The sequence below is a fragment of the Aedes aegypti genome, chromosome 2 (assembly GCF_002204515.2).
Source record: "Aedes aegypti strain LVP_AGWG chromosome 2, AaegL5.0 Primary Assembly, whole genome shotgun sequence".
Lineage (NCBI taxonomy): Eukaryota > Metazoa > Arthropoda > Insecta > Diptera > Culicidae > Aedes > Aedes aegypti.
The window spans coordinates 162,960,899-162,979,176 of NC_035108.1; the positions used below are offsets into that span (position 1 = coordinate 162,960,899).

The window sequence follows — 18,278 nt, forward strand, 5'->3', positions numbered from 1 at the left end:
TCTCTTCAAGTGATTCATCATCACCTAAGAAACCTTTTAAGACGACTTTGAACAAACTTTCAGTCGTTTCATAATTGTTCTTTTCAAACTAATCATATTGTCTGAAGAAATTTGTTAACGATCTCACCATCCATTAGCAAAACGTGAGTTTCGTGAATTGTGCTTATTTTCTTTTCACTTTGCCTTTTGATTGAGATGTAATCGGAAAAGATTTATTGCTTATTACTCAATCACAAACCATTTCATGCATCGTATTACACTTTGCCAGCTGAAATGCACCACATAATTCAATATATTTGTCCCTAGCAAGTGTGGCATGTGCAAAAACCGTATCAGTCACAACAAAGGGCTACTGATAAGGGAGCAAGGAGGAAGCATAACAAAAACTAAAAAAAAATCTCCATACTCTGTGCATCTTACATGTGATGGGTACCTTCTGATTTCCTAGTTCAGTTCTCGTTGAAGCGTGTCGAGTGCTTGTCACCAATCTGAAGAAAGGAAAATGTTTTTGCTGAGGTTTGTTATATTATTATTCCGGTAGTAAATTGATGAGTTTCAACAATAACGTTTTATCTGTCTTTCCAACAGGAGCATTCTCCTAGGATTTATCGGGCGATCCTTTGCAATCATTTATGACTGCAATAATTTCTTGAATGGAGTCTACAACATCCGATATTGCGCCTTAAGCAATGTCACTGTTACTCATGATGCAGAAGAGGTGGTGTTTCGATCGGAATATCCAAGGCCGTACTATTTCGAATTCTCCGATTCGAAACTAACGGAAATTCCGCGAATAATGTTCACTTCGTTTCCTGAAATGCAGAACCTAGACGTCACCCGGAGTCAGGTGGAAAACATCAACAAATACACCTTCGAGCAAGCCAAGGAGCTGCGATATTTAAACATATCTGGAAATCGTTTGAGTGTGTTGAACAATTTTGTGTTCAAGGGCTGTGATAAACTAGTGCGGTTGGATGTGTCGAACAATCGACTCTCTGAAGTGAAGGAAAAGGCTTTACATGATCTGCCGAAAATTGATCATTTGGATTTGTCTGGAAACTTGTTGGAGCAGTTGGATGAGGGGTTGTTTTCAAAACTTACGCTTTTGTCATATCTTTCTCTGGCTAATAACAGAATCTCTGAGATTCACGATCGTATGCTTGAAAACTGTACACTAATTGCCTTTTTGGACCTACGAGGAAATCGCATCCACAGGTTAAGTGACACCTTTCTTAGCAGCCTGACCTATCTCCGCGTTTTAGTGTTGGATGATAACAGGCTCACTTCATTGGTAATACCTCAACAATTAACAAAACTGTTAGCATCCAAGAACAACATTTCCTCTATTTATGCTGAAGATTCAACCAAATCTCAGCTTTATTTAATGACTCTTTCGAGAAACAACTTGAACGATATTCGTAACATCACCGTCTTAGAGACGCTTTCAATTCTGGATCTCTCATTCAATCCTATTGGACCTCTCCATCTGACATCTTTCCTCAAACTCAAGAAACTGAACGATCTGAATCTGGAAGCAACTCAACTGAAAACTATCGAGCACGGAATCTTCACCCAACAATCGAAGCTTCGGCGTTTGGACTTATCCTACAACATGCTTCAGAAGCTAGACATCTCAGTACTTACTTCCACCCCCAATCTGGAAACTTTATTCATCGATGGGAACGGTCTTCTGGATTTCAACTACGAGCACATTCCGGAGTTATTCCCAAACCTCACTTATCTGGGACTTTTCGCCAACTCATGGAATTGTTCGTACCTAACGAGTTTGGTACGATTCTGCAACAGGAATAAAATAACAATTGGCACTTCGAAAAACTACGGAGAAATTACTCACTTGACAAACGTCCAAGGAATATACTGTGCCAGTTCAAACAAGGATCGAATCCAGTTTCAACCAAGTTTGGCGATCAGCCATCTTGATGAGAATTTCTCCCAAGAAGAGGACACCCAGCTGAAGCTGATAGTCGCAAACGTGACTTCGACAGAGTTTGAGTACAAATTGATGGTGGAGCTGTTGGACATGATAAGAAATGTGAATGCTAGCAATGCTGATCGGTTGGACGAAGTGCAAAAAATGGTATTGCGTGGAGGAAGGGGTTGTGATGCAAGCCACGCTGTGGGCTTTCAAGTGTTTATAATGCTGATTTTGAGCATGATTTTGGTGCTGAACGTTGGTTTTCTGCTCTACGTACAATATAACGCAAATGCAAGAAGGGCGGTTGATAGGATGATTATTTTTAAACGAGGGGAAACCGCTTCCATACAAACACAAATGGAAGATTTCTGAATGATGGGTTACTGTTGTGAAGATTGTAAATACATATTTGTAGGCATGAATATTACATGAAAGGCTTTTTTCTTCTTCTATCACATCCTTCTTCTTGGCAAAACGTCCTCACTTGAAGCCACTTCTCAGCGTAGTGTACTTATGAGCACTTTCACAGTTACTAACTGAGAGCTTTTCTTTACCAAAGTTGCCATTTTCGCATTCGTAAATCGTGTGGAAGGCACTATGATACTCTATGCCTAGGGGAAGTCAAGTAAATTTCCATTTCGAAAAGATCCTGGACTGACCGGGAATCGAACCCAGACACCTTCTGCATGGCTTAGCTATGTAGTCGCGGACTCTAACCACTCGGTAAAGGAAGGCCCAATTCCTAGAGTTATAGTTTTATTTATTTTTTAACTGGTCTTTTTTGTTTTGTCCGTAATTGTATTCATTTCTTAAATGAAAACTACTTGTTTTTTACATTACCATCAAAAAAGTAAGTCCTCTCAGCAATCGCCAGATCCTGGTTCGCGCTTGGTGAAAGGTAATTTTCATCAAATCTCTCGAAATAATCGGATGACGCCCGGAGGCACAACAAACAATTCTCTGTGATGGGAATTGGCCGAGCCGCGCGTGTGCACACGTATCGTCAAACTGTCATTGATCTAAATCGCCGAGCTGATTTCAATCGAGCAACACCGGCTTAAAGGCACTCGTAGGTAATGGGAAATTTCGCCACGTTTCTTTTTTTTCTCGCTCGCTGACTTTCATTTCATCATATCATAATTTAAATAGTTTTAGAGCTTCGTCTGGTGGGTGCTGGGATGTGTTTCCCTCCCAATCCACAGTGTACTACTTCCTGTTGGGACCGTATTTCATATGACGTTTTGTGCAGATCACGTGCCTAGATTGGCTAGGATGAACAGTGGGTTCCAAATGGGTAGTATGGTTCAGAGAGATGTACATGTTGATTGGTTATATATGTATAAATTGCACAACGCGATTTTTTTTCCTAACATTGACCTGACATTTCATTACTTTTCCAAGCTTTACCTTAATTTTCAATAATTCCAGGTTTTAACAAAAGTAAAATATTGCTGCACCGACTCTTTTAGGTACTTTACGCATCGAAATCCATTAAATTTAGGCAAGCAATTATTTGCAGGAGTCACTGAAGTTATATGTGTCTCCAAAGATTGTTTTGGCAATACCTCTTATATTTCTCTTAGCACTCCACTATTGGTTTCTCACTGAGATTTTTTAGAGGATTTTTTGACCAATTTTGCAAGGAATTCATTTTGAAAATATTTTAATAAATTCTCGCAAGGATTTTCCAGAAATGTATTACTGGTTGACCTAATGAAATGCTTTTACTTTGGTTAAATCTTACGGAAGATAATGTCGACATAAATTAGACAGTTGAGAGTTCTGAAATTATGTCTGAATTGTCTTCTATGATAACAGAATTATTAGTAGGGACCAATGTGCTTTTACAATGGGAAGCGGAACCCAAACATGTGCTTGAATGTGATTGGTTAGATAAGAAAGGGGTCAACCAAATGTATTGCTTCGATTGTACCTTTTGTCGTGTACCGTCTGTTTTGCTGTGAAATTTGCGTGAAATACGTCCTCGAAATTTCCGATTCTGGCGTGGTTTAAAGTGCTATGTGAACCTCTATTTCGCAAAGTAAATGTTTCCATCGAAGTGAACAATTCAACAGTAGCAGCCTTCATTATTTTCAAGATCCGTAATCCGGGCAGAGCAGTCTCCATCGATCACAACAACGAACAACACAATCGCCATCCTGCACATTCTTCTATTTTCTTCTATTTTCACGTCGTACCTACTTAACGCGTCGTTCTGCCATCTGGTTTTGAAGTAGTGTAATTGCACTGCACGGGTAGAGTTGACCAAACCGAAAATGATTACCTACTGCGATACGTGCAAGGTTGAAGAATTTCCCGAAGATATAGTTGTTTCATGTGAGGAACTATGCGAAGATCAGCGTTATTTCCATGCGAGATGCGTAGGATTGTCTATGACAAAGGGTGTGCATGTTTACATCAAAATATTTTCTGGATTTGCGACTCTTGTAGAGATTCCATCGAACTTTCGCGTATTCGAAAGGATTTACACGGAAAAAAGGAGAACGAATTTGCAACGAAAACTGATGTAGACTGTTTAACGACAGAAGTGAATCGGCTAATCGAAATGATGTCTCGATTTTCGAATGATGACTATTAGCGCCGCAGTGACAAATCAATCATCGTCATCTCCGTTAAACCTGAACATCGTTTTTCATCAATCTGATAGTTTTACCGATGAAAGAATTCTCCGTTATCTTCAACAAAAATTGGAAGCAATAGTCTAGTGGCAGTACTCGATCAAAAAAATCTCCAAAAATCACACCAGACATTACAACGGACGAAGTGCGGAAAATGGTCTGCGAATCTGTAGGAGCAAAGGATGTAGGGGAACTGGGTGTAAAATGCGCCATTGGGGTAAAACGCGCCACCCTTGTTTTGAACAAACGACGTGCTTTGGGACGCTGTTTTTCACCTGAGATAATAGAAAATGTATTAAAATGCTTACCTATATATATTTTTAAGTATTTTCCTGGCAAAAATCGTAGAAAACTCGAAAAAAAAACGATTTTCGCTGTTTTCGTTGTAATTTTGTGTTATTTTCTAGGTCATTTTTCCGGTCGATAAACAACTAAACTTTTGAAACTATCATCGAGAATCGACTTGTGCACTCCCATAGTTTGTATTCCATGCGACTAAAGTGTTGAATTTATCCTTAAAAAGCGTATTAAAGGACTTAAACTTTAATCAATTCGTGGGGCAAAACGGCCACACCTATCTCATAACACCAACATTTCCGTTTGAATTCAAATTCCAGCAAACGTAATGCCAAGCTGTAGTTACGTCCCAACTTGAACCTTACAAATGCACATTTTTCGAATCAGCATGTATACTATAATCGAACAATAACATCTGATCAAACGCCCTTATGTATGCAACGTATTTGCAAGCATGATTGCGCATGCGTGCGCGTGAATGACTAACGCCGAGATCAGGTGGCGCGTTTTACCCCTCAAAAAATAAAAATGCAGATAAGCAAGCATTTTATAAAAATTGATTTATTAACTCCAGAAAAATGAAAATGGATGGCTGTTTCTACTATTTGATAGAAAACATGTTTGTCTATGGGATAATGATTTAAAAAGAGCTTATAATAATGATCTTCATATCTAAAAACGCTTCCTTCCTTAGAGGGTGCGTCTTACCCCCAGTTACCCTATTTGACGTGAAATGCTTGGTACCTTCGTGGAGGAACGTGCGCACACTAAACTACGTTTCGTACAAAATTACTGTCAATCCTCAGTTACAAGGTGCCGCTTTAAGGACTTCGAATTGGCCCAGTGGAGTACGATACCGAGCAATGGGAATATATACCGAGGTGAGGAAATGACATTTAGTGTGCGTAACATCCGTGTACGGTGCAAAATGTTTTACAACTACAAGCGAGCGACCTCCCATAAGAAGTCGTGTAAATTAGTGACGTAGTTATTTTTGTTTACGTTTTTTCTCTTTACTAATACACAGCCATTGCTTCTTCTTCCACACCTTGATATATATTCTCATTGGATACCGAGTTTTCAGAGATTTCTTCGATACAGTGTGGCGACCATTTACACGTACAGCTCAATTATCAATATGATTTGTTATATTCAGTACAATGTTCTCACTTTGACTGTAAGTTTCATTTTATGATTGTTAACTTTCGTATATCAATATTGGGGCCTTCCTTAGTCGAGTGGTTAGAGTCCGCGGCTACAAAGCAAAGCCATGCTGAAGGTGTCTGGGCTCAATTCCCGGTCGGTCCAGGATCTTTTCGTAATGGAAATTTCCTTGACTTCCCTGGGCAAAGAGTATAATCGTACCTGCCACACGATATACGAATGCGAAAATGGCAACTTTGGCATAGAAAGCTCTCAGTTAATAACTGTGGAAGTGCTCATAAGAACACTGAGCTGAGAAGCAGGCTTTGTCCCAGTGGGGACGTTAATGCCAAGAAGAAGAAGAAGATATCAATATTTTCTCTATTCCGTCGTGTAAGTTGTGTGTGATGATGTATTGTATTTAAATGGCATATGCGTACCCAGTTGGTCGAAGATGTAAGAATTAAATGAAAATATAAAAAAAATAAATAAATAAATAAATAAATAAATATTCAACGATTTTTAAATAGTTTATTATCAATAATCAATAGTATTCTCCATTTGGATCGAAGCATAGATAAATTTCCAATCGATTGATGGATAAATATTGGAAATCGATCGGTAAATGGTTGAGGTAATCGCAGTCAAAATCTGACCATTTTACATACGCACTTTTTCAGTTTTTGGAGTTGTACCGCCATATGTTGCCGAAGGACGATATCTTTGGGAGAAATTTTTCTTACAACTGGAGAATCCGATTAAAGGATTAGTAGAAAAATATCTGGAGGTAATTTTAGGATATTTTTGGAACAAAATCAAAAAAACACCTGAGAAAATTACTGGAGGTAGTTCTCATGGATTTCCTGGATCTAATTCTGGAGAAATTATTCTAAGAATACTTGAAAAAATTGCTGGGAGAATTTCTGTGAGAAGAGGCAGAGAAATTTCTAGGAGAATTTCACGAAAGATTCCTCAAAGTATTCAACATGTTATGTTATTTGTTTGTATTTGTATGTTATTTGTGCAAAAAAAAAACAATAAATATCTAAAGCATAACGAACTTCGCTATTACAGTAACATATGGCATTATTTGATATTTGGAAACATTATTTAAATAATTTATCAAAACAAACCAATGTCAAATTTTGCCATTATAGCTCATTTTACCATTCGTATGACATTTATTGAAGATTTAAAAAGCACATTGTTTTTGCAGGAGAGGAAAGAGTTTATTTTTCAATCATGCTTAATTTAGATATTCAAGTGAAATAACTAAAATTACCATCATTTTGATCTACTTGTGAATAACTTATTTAGTTATTATTTTGTTACCAATATCTAAATAATTAAATATTTGTTGTTTACTGTTGTCTATATTTGTGGTATTATTTTGTTATTACAATGGGAAAATATGACATTATTTAGTTTTTATGCCAAACAAACTTAGTTATTAATTTTGTTATTTTAACTCTTATATCAAACAAGAACAAATATTGCTATTCAAATATTCTATTTTAATGATAAATTTAGTTACTCTTTTGCAATTTTCCTCTACCCGGGATGTCATGCTTCACTAGGAATGAGAAACCATGAAAAACCTTTTGTGTCTTCCATTCTCCATAAGAATAAGTACGACGTTGATCGAGTTTGTATATATATTGAACATATCAAGCGTATGCTAGAATAAGGGCGTAAGTCGCATCATCTATTTCTCTTCATCGATGCTCTCTTCTGTGAATAAAGGTGACAAGACGCAAGCTTGTCAGCAGTTGCTAACAAACCCGCATCTTGTCACCTTTATTCACAGAAGAGAGGATCGATGAAGTGAAATCGATCATGCGACTTACGCCCTTATTCTAGCACACGCTTGATATGATAAATAGTTTAATTCATGTCCAAGCTTTCTGCTCATCTTTTTTAAATTCTGTTTTTGTTGAATCGGGGGTAGGACAATGCTTTGGCTGTCCTACCCAGGTTTTTGTATGCGTAGTACATGTCCTACCTGTCGTACCCACTTCCCGCGCCACTGGTTGCAACAATATTATTCCACAACAACAGTTTAGGGGGGCTGGGGGTAGTTTGCCCACGTTAAGGAGAACAGCGATTTTAGATATGAAAAACATTATTTTATGCTCTTTTTTAATTATGATGCGAAAAATGTACATTTGTAAGGTTCCAATTTTTGCGTAACTTCAACGTGCCATTACGTTTGGTAGAATTTGAATTCAAACGGCTGTTTTGGTGTTATGAAATAGGGGTGGGCGTTTTGCCCCCAGAGTTGATTAAAGTTTAGGCCCTTTAATAAGCTTTTTGAGGGCAAATTTAACACTTCCACATTTATTAACTGAGAGCTTACTATGCCGATGACCATTTTTGCATGTGTATATCGTGTGGCAGGTACGAAGATACTCTATGCCCTGGGAAGTCGAGAAAATTTCCAACCCGAAAAGATCCTCGACCGGTGGGATTCGAACCCACGACCCTCAGCTTGGTCATGCTGAATAGCTGCGCGTTTACCGCTATGGCTATCTGGGTCCCAAATTTGGTTGTTTATCGACCTAAAAAATGACTTTGAAAATCGCACAAAATTGCAACGAAAAAAGCGAAAAACGTTTTTATACGATTTTATAGATTTGGATGAGAAAACTACATAAAAACATATTGGGAAAAGCATTTCTATCCATTTTCTATGATCTAGGGTGAAAAAAGCATTCTAAAACACATCGTTCGGCCAAATCGACGGTGGCGCGTTTTGCCCCCTATGGGCATATTACCCCCAGTTCCCCTATCACAACTTGAAATATGACAATGATCGCTCATCGCGTGCGTAGCGATTTTCTAGGCTTTACATAGCAATTTTCGATAACTTTCTCTGTTTTGATAAACATTGCTATATTATCAAATAACAACCATAGAATGAAAATGATTTTGTGTGCAAAATAACTGACTAATCATGAGTTGAAAAGGTTGCAACAATGTTGCCCCCTGTGTGTGTTATGACAATGTTTCTAGAGATTGATCCCATCCCGCTAAAGTTGGAACAAACGATTGTGAGCGTACTTTCTTTGTTGTTTATTTTCCGTCTGTTTCGATGACAATTTAATTCACTAGTCATAAGCACCATGTGTGTAACGAAATTGTAACCATTATCGTCTACTTCTTGACATTACATCTGGACTGGGACGAAGACTGTTTCTCAGCTTAGTGATTTTAGAGTACTTTCAAAGTTCTTGGCACAGATATTGTTTCGTCTATGTTTCCATTTTGCATATGAAGATCGACAACATCAATTCAAAAGGTCAAACATAGTTTTACGCTTACAAATTCCGTTGGTACGTGGCTAGCTACGTTGGGTAAGCTAGATATTTCAGATTAAATTTTGATTCATTCTCTCTATCTAGATCCATTGTCACCCCCAACGACGGTTGCAACAATATTGTTTCTTTATATAAATACTTGCTTTATTCAATAACGAAATCGAACTAAATATTTCTTGAAAAATCAATTCTTGCAAATGAAGTGAACGTATAAATAATCACACATTCCACATAAATTATTGTATGAATATGGTCATGTTCGTTGTTACATTCAATCTGGTAAGAAATTTGACATAAATTATCTGAAAAGCTCCGAAACGAGAATCTAGTGCAGTAAATTGAAGTGTGATCAATTGAACACCACTGCATCAGCTGGCCGGTTTATGGCAACAGGCCTAACTCCGTTCCCACCGAATGCCCGCTGGGATTGCCAATTTCGACTGAACCGAATGTGTGCACTTAATGGATTCCTGTGGGTGGTTCCGAGTCCGAGACGGGTCAAAAATTCAAACTCCAATTCCAGTGCATGGCGGGCCGTGATCAGCCCAACCGGATGCAAAGCGTGGGTGTAAACATGTATTTGTTCATTCATGCACACCAATAAATAGTGCATGATAAATTTGTACATTTTAGATTATTTATTCAAAATATATTACCTCCGGGGGCGGTATCGATGGTGAATTATGACTGAAAAATATTTTCTACGCTTACTCTGCCTCCCCCTCCCCCCTGAAGCATGTACGCTCATGCAGTAAGGAGGGTATCTTCCGTTTCCGCCACCCACCCGGGGAAAGTTCAGCACGACGCGGCGTCACAAAATATCGGAGCAACGCGGGGCCACTCAAATCCACCGAACTGAAATGAAACTCTCGCCTTTGCCACCTGCCACCCACCCATGAGCTAGGCCACAACACCACCACCGCTCAAATGCACACACTATCACACAAACACTCGTGGGAGAAAGATATGCAACGTTTACCTTCGCTTGCCTGCATTTGGGAATGCATTAATTTCATATTTTTATGTATGCTTTCATGCTAGGATTTTCGCTCGTCCTCCATGCCGGATTTATAATTTATATTTGGATATTTGGATTGGACGCCGGAATTTTTTTTGTTGCTCAATGGTTTATAGGATTTTTGACCGAGCAAACAAATCTCGACCAGGAAATGGTACCGGCACAAATAAAACATTCAAAATAAAAATTCATAAATTTTAGAATTTGATTACGCTTCGATTTCCATCCGTCGACGAATGCAAAAGCTTTTTACGATTTCTGGTCGATCCCAAAAGTTTGATCTACGAGTGGGGGTTGTAACGAGAGGGCGTACAAGTCAATCGAAGGGGAAGGCGGTGCAAGGGCGAGTACTGTGGGTCAGGCTTTGCATGTGCAAAATTTCAGTTAAAAGATGTCGAGAAAAGGTCTTCTACGTACAAAATTGGAGGCGATATACGTGCATACACTACCCACCATAAGTATGGAATCGTTGCAATACTGAGTATTGCAGCACTTTTAAGTTTAGCATCACCCAAAATCCAGTGATAAAAGTTTTTTCAACAAAAATAAAAAAATCGCAAGGGCTCAAAGACGTATTTTTTAAGATACCGTCGATGGAGGTGACAATGGGTCTAGGGGATGAGATTGGGTCAAAACGGAATAATATGTTTTATGAAATATTTTAGCTAAAAACGCTGATAGTACTAAAAATAATAATTCATATACATACAGTGAGAGGCAAAATAAAGTGCCCACCTTACCAGTTTTCGAATTTCTCTCATTGATTTGGTTCAAATTAAAGTTAACACACCTAAATCTTTTGTGATATTTTATTTTTGATGTTCTTTTAAAGTTGCACTTACGAAATTTTGATAAAAAAAAGAATTTTACTTAAAGAAAAAGAAAATCAATTTGTATTGAAAAAAAAGTAGTGACAAAAATAAGTGCCCACTTCCTTCTTGGCCCCAGAAAAGATGATTTAAGAAAAATAAAAAGCAATTTAATAGTTAATGTGTCCTCCTTTGGCCTTAAGGACTTGCTGGAGGCTCTTCGGCATGCTTTTCACCAGGTTTTGTAGGTGTTGTGGATCTAGTTCTTCCCAGGCGCGCTCCAAGGCTTCAAAATAATTATTTTTGTTGGTAACACCAGTTTTTTCAACCCTGGCATCGAGAATCGCCCACAAATTCTCGATGGGGTTGAGGTCTGGGCTTTGTGGAGGCCATTCCAGCGGTTTAATCCGACAAGACCGGAAAAAAGACTTGGTCTTCTTTCCAGTATGCTTCGGGTCGTTGTTCTAGAGAAATATGAATTTCTCTTCAAGGCCCGTCTGGATCAGCGAAACCTCCAGATTTTCCAGCAAGATGTTAATGTAGGAATCTGCCATCATTATTCCGTCGATTTTCACGAGGTTTTCTACTCCACTCCATGAAAAACACCCCCAGACCATCACATTTCCTCCTCCATGCTTCACCGTTCCTTGGATGTGGTGCTCTGCATCACACACGAGCCCGCCGCTCTCGGTTAGACAGCTCGAGCTTCAGGAGCGCCACATCCAAGGAACGGTGACGCATGGAAGTGTGATGTGATGAAATGTGATGGTCTGGGGGTGTTTTTCATGGAGTGGAGTAGGAAGCGTCGTGAAAATCGACGGAATAATGACGGCAGATTCCTACATTAACATCTTGCTGGAAAATCTGGAGGTTTCGCTGATCCAGACGGGCCTTGAAGAGAAATTCATATTTCTCTAGAACAACGACCCGAAGCATACTGGAAAGAAGACCAAGTCTTTCTTCCGGTCTTGTCGGATTAAACCGCTGGAATGGCCTCCACAAAGCCCAGACCTCAACCCCATCGAGAATTTGTGGGCGATTCTCGATGCTAGGGTTGAAAAAACTGGTGTTACCAACAAAAATAATTATTTTGAAGCCTTGGAGCGCGCCTGGGAAGAACTAGATCCACAACACCTACAAAACCTGGTGAAAAGCATGCCGAAGAGCCTCCAGCAAGTCCTTAAGGCCAAAGGAGGACACATTAACTATTAAATTGCTTTTTATTTTTCTTAAATCATCTTTTCTGGGGCCAAGAAGGAAGTGGGCACTTATTTTTGTCACTACTTTTTTTTCAATACAAATTGATTTTCTTTTTCTTTAAGTAAAATTCTTTTTTTAATCAAAATTTCGTAAGTGCAACTTTAAAAGAACATCAAAAATAAAATATCACAAAAGATTTAGGTGTGTTAACTTTAATTTGAACCAAATCAATGAGAGAAATTCGAAAACTGGTAAGGTGGGCACTTTATTTTGCCTCTCACTGTATTATAACATATAATTTATCACAATACACATTTCTAGAAATAGTAGTTTTTGTTTACTATATCAATAAATTTGTATGTTGAAACTAGATAAAATTTACAACATTCAATTTCTCCTATGCAAAGTATCACGCATGTACTTTAACCTCTATCGTTATATTAGTAGAAGGTTGAAAGTCTTTTCATTACACTTCACACGTATGTTTCGGAATCTGTTTGTTTTTTCTTCAAAAAAATATTTTTTTTCGGTACGGTGTCTGAAACATCAAAAATGTGAGATTGGGTCAAGCAAGAACGATAGTAAATGAAATTTCAAGTCCACTTTTTTGATATTTTACGGTGCCGGGTGTTCTCTGTTCTCATTAAGATGTGTTTATTCTTTCTAAATACAGCATCTTTGAAACATCAAACAAGTCTACTTGAGGATTCCGTGCATTGAATAACAATGCAACGCATTTTGACAACTTCTCAAACCAGCAACTGTGTTTCGTGTGCAGCAACATCGTAAAATTTTGTCAAATGGATTTTTTTTTTAAATTTAATCATTTTTCAGTGTTTTCATATTATAGAAACATCTCACGGAAGTACAAATGAGTTGGATCGCTGAAATACCGGGATTATGACGTCAACATCTGCCTGAAATGTAATGATCGTGGAATGTCGCACCGAAGTTTAACTATTTGCGAAGGTTTAAAATAATCACTGTTTCAGTACACCTTTGGGGAAACTTATGGTTTTATGGCAATGGAGATGAGCCTTGGAGACAAATTGAGGGAAACACAAGAAAATTTATGGAAACCTAACGATCAATGTTGGGTTTACATTTTTTTTTTCCATAGCTCTCAATTTTATTGCTATAATCGTTCTTTTTTTGAGTTTTTCATACTTGTGAAACATTTTAGATATATTTTCGTCTTGTTTGCATCGTATTTCATCAATGTTTTTCAGCTGTGAATGATTTTGCAATCATATTCTCAAAAACAAGTTATTTCAATTACAGTGACCCAATGTCACCTCTTCTATGGGGTGAGATTGGGTCATTTTTCATTCACTTGTGGTGCCACTGTGAATAAATATTTTTCTTTAATATTTTGAACATTTGTTGATGTACCATCAAAAAACATACACACCAAATTTGAAGTTTATTGGATTTTAATTGCGATAGTTATTCAATAAATAAATCGTATATATCCCTTATGACACATTCTCACCCCCAACGACGGTAACCTCAAAAATACATGATCTAGCACTTCAGAATCACGAGATAATATTTATTTTAGGTGATGATAAACTTTTCAAGGTGCTGCAATATTCAGTATGAGTGTTGCAATACGCGATTCCATACTTATGGTGGGTAGTGTATATAATGTGATGAATAATAGCATACAATGCGAGTGTATAATTTTTTTATCGAACTAACCTGTGATCTTATGCGACGTAAAGTATGATAACAAATGTTGATTAGACAGTTGCTACGGATTGATTCGACTTACTTTGTACGAGTGTACGGGACTAAACAAAATGTACAAGTGAACTCAAAAAAAAAGCGTTTTATGCAAGGAAACTCATCAATCTGACGATTTTATCGACCGTGTTTCGCGGGTTTGATGTAATTTGTATGTATAAACGGGTTTCTTATGCGAACTTTTATTCGATTTCTGGTCTAGAAACCCTTCTACGATTGATTTGGTCTTAACCGACAATAGCCATATTTGTAGCCAACTGGTCACTCACGCTGATTTTGATTCTGGTCATGTTCCTGTTACATATCCCATGAAGCAATTCTCAATCCTATCAGCTCCACTTTCAAGTATTTTCAAGCTGACTGGGATATATATGAAACATACATTGATAGTAATCTTGATGTTAACGTTTCTTTTCAAACCAAACTTGATATTGATAATGCTTTTGAAACTTTAACAAATTTCATTGTTTAAGCCAGAGGCATAGCAATACCCATTCGTGCTCGGGATACAGCAACCCATCATTACGCGCGAATAGCTCATATTGAATTAGCTCTCTTCTGCATAATTAACACCGTTAAATATCAGCCGCTTGTGGCCAAACGATAGACGTTACGTGAATCTACGCCGGTATAGTGAAGTTATTGTGAAATCTAATGCCACCGAAGTGATTTTTACAATAAACTGTTGGTGTACATATCACGCGGTTGCGTCGCAGTGTATTGATTTATCCACACACACGCCGTCGCTGTATAGTGAAAACAAAGCACAATATACCGAGTGATAGGTGATAACGGAGAAGAATCAAATTCAGTTTCGTTGAAAAAGTTGTGTCGATAAGAAAAGTGGAATAAGTAGTACTTAACAATCCGGACTAATGTCCGGCGCATCTCCTGGCCCCTCTGGGGGCACAGAGAGAACGATATGCCGCAGTAATGTGCCAGAATGGATGCTTGGTCCAGATGACTTGGGACAAACGATGGTGCTTGTTTTGCGTCGCAAACCAAAGGAAAATGACGCTGGTGATCAAACGCAAGATAAAGCAACTTTGCCAGACTCAATAATTGTGGGAGCTTCCATAGAGCTGAAAATAGGAGTTAAAGAAGCCAGATCAACGAATGCAACTCGTGAAGGTCGCGGAACACGCTACATCCTTCGAACTAACTCTCGAAGCATACTCGAAAAGCTCACCGAAATCACCCATCTAACTGACGGCACTGAGATCGAAATCGCTCCCCATCCTACACTCAACACTATTCAAGGTGTAGCCTATGACTTGGACACCGTCAACAAAGATGAAAATCTGATACTGGACTACCTTAAGCCACAGGGCGTACAATCAGTGAGACGCATTAAAAAGCGAGTGAATGGCACCCTCAAAAATACACCACTGTTGGTCCTTTCGTTCAACGGCACAGTAGTACCCGATTACGTCTACTTTGGCTTACTTCGGATCGGAGTCCGTCCCTACTACCCCTCCCCTATGATTTGCTTTAACTGCGGATCCTATGGACATTCCAGAAAATTCTGCCAGCAGCCCAGCATCTGCCTTCGATGTTCAGTACAACACGACACGCCTGAAGGGGAACAATGCACCAATCCTCCAAGCTGTCTTCATTGCAAAGCTGAACACCAAGCAACTTCGCGCGATTGTCCAAAATACCAAAAGGAGGAAAAAATTGTCCGTCTTAAAGTGGACAGAAACGTTTCTATCACTGAAGCAAGACGCATCTTCGCAGAAGAAAATAAACAGGAAACATTCGCAGGGGTTGTCCAGGAACAAATCCAACAACAACTGGCGGCCAAAGATGTCCTGATAGTCACATTGCAGAAACAGGTGGCAGCACTGACGAAAGAAGTCGCCGTATTGAGGAACGTTTTAAAATCCAGCACTCAGAGTCAATCAACATCGCAACGTGATCAACAAATAGCAACCACCCGTCAAAGATCGTCGTCTAAAAACCCATCGAACACTACGACGCCACAAAACCAACCAACACAGCGCGACCGTTTATCTAGAAAAGATCATTGTTTCATCACCCCGCAAACTGACCAACTAGAAAACCTCAGAAACAATAGGGAGCAATACAATGTACAAACGCGCAGCAGAAGTAGCAAGCGGCATATGGAAATATCGCCTACCGAAACCGTAAACAACCGGGGAAAGCGAATATCAGCACAGTCAAATACAAGCAGCGCATCCACCAACGCCGAGACAAATAATGGGCCAGGATCATCCTAAGGCAATTCACCAGACCACCAACAAGAACGACCCCGCCACAAAACATGACAAGACTCTAAATAAACGACTTCCACCCCCGACCTTCGGCAATCTCGACAATTGCAAAAACTCGGACAATGACTCAGATCAACAAAAAAGGACCTCCGCAGACTCAACAACCACAAATATTGGAAAAGTTACCACCACAACTGCTGTACCGAAACATTCTGCCCTAACAGCGGCCGAATACGATAGAATTCATCACCTCAATAGCATCCCATCAACCAGCAAGACAATGGGTGTCTTACAACATGATTCGCCACGCGCGAGGCCCCCCACGTCGACCCTGACCAGAGATGTTATTCGGATTATTCCGACGAGCCTCTGGCGGCTGTTGGCGTGGGCAGCCCACTCCACCGGGCAAGTATTTTCTCAAGTTTTTCATCTCAAGAACAGACAACTGCCAGCCTTTTCCCCTCTAATTCAGGACGTTCCTGCATAAAATCATCGGTTGAAGTCTTCCAATGCTCTGATTCGCCAAGCGCGAGGCCCCCCACGTCAACCCTGACCAGGAATGTTCCGGATTATTCCGACGAGCTCCTGGCGGCAGCTGACGTGGGCCGCCCGTATTCCCGGGCAAGTATCCTTACACCACTATTCTATCGAGAACAGTCAAATCCCGCCTTTTTCCATACCAACGCAGAAAAGCACACGACCAACATCAACTTTACTCAGAACACACCCTTGTCTTCAGCACCAATCGACAGACCTAGCAGCATCACATCTCCACAACGTGTGACATCAACCCCACCACACCCTGATTCGCCAAGCGCGAGGCTTCCCACGTCGACCCTGACCAGGGATGTTCCGGAGCTCTCCGATGAGCCCCTGGCGGCAGTTGGCGTGGGCTGGCCCTATACCCGGGCAAGTATCACAACACACTTTCAATACAAAAATCCGTCCACTTCCGCATTTTTCCTCGCTAATGCAGGATCCAGTACAGAAGTCATCCCCGGTGCCGAGGCAATCAACCAACCTGCTAGCACACATCATCAAAGGAACGACAAAGTAGTAACTTCAACATCGCACTCAACAACCGTCTGGAAAGATACAGGCGAGGTCATCAGCGAAAGCAATACACCCGACCGACGTTCCGTGCAACCCCCAACGACGAATACTAATCATAACACTACTAGCAGACCCATCTCACCCTCACCATCTCAAGCATCGACTGACTCCGAATCGTTTCCCTCTGGTAGGAACGCTGCTCCATCCTTTGCCGTTCAGTGGAACATAAGTGGCCTTCGCTCGCACTTAGCCGAACTTCAGCTCTTGATTGGCAAGTATCAGCCTATCATCATTGGCCTGCAAGAAACAAACGCTGATAGCAAACGATTAGACCAAAATAGTCTTGGGAAGAATTACAAACTCTTCTTAAGCCACTGCTCCCCGCACGGTAGGCAAGGTGCTGGAATGGCCATCAAGATTGGAACTCCCTTCCAGTTAATCAATCTGAAAACCAAAATTCAAGCGGTTGCTGTGAAACTTTACACACCGATACCAATTACGGTTGCCTCAATATACCTCCCACCGAAGGATAAAAATGCCGTCGAAGCGCTGGACGAGCTTTTGAATGAGCTGCCCAAACCAACTCTCATACTTGGTGACGTAAACGCTCACCATGCGGCATGGGGAAGTAGGATGTCTAATTCAGCATTTGAATGCAAGAAAAGGGGTGAAACCATACTGGAGATGATAGTGCAGCACGATATGGTCATTCTAAACAACGGTTCTCACACACGTATTGACCCATCCACTGGAGCATCGCAAGCCCTCGATGTATCCTTTTGCTCTGCAACACATGCAGCTAAATTCAAATGGAACACTCTTCTAGAATACTCTGGTAGCGACCACCTCCCAATTCTAATTGATACCCATAGCAATAGAGTTGAAA

General features: G+C 39.8%; 2 protein-coding genes across 2 annotated transcripts in view; one reads left to right on the forward strand and one right to left on the reverse strand.

Annotated features, from left to right (window-relative positions):
- The window catches only part of LOC5568752 (BTB/POZ domain-containing protein kctd15), a 222,790-nt gene that overhangs the window by 23,007 nt on the left and 181,505 nt on the right, over nucleotides 1-18,278 (reverse strand). The window lies entirely within an intron of this gene.
- On the forward strand, nucleotides 407-2,363 carry LOC5568755 (toll-like receptor Tollo). The gene is made up of 2 exons (XM_001658083.2): nucleotides 407-516; nucleotides 589-2,363. The coding sequence occupies exons 1-2, from the start codon at nucleotides 503-505 to the stop codon at nucleotides 2,306-2,308; spliced, it is 1,734 nt and encodes a 577-aa protein (XP_001658133.2). The 5' UTR covers nucleotides 407-502; the 3' UTR covers nucleotides 2,309-2,363.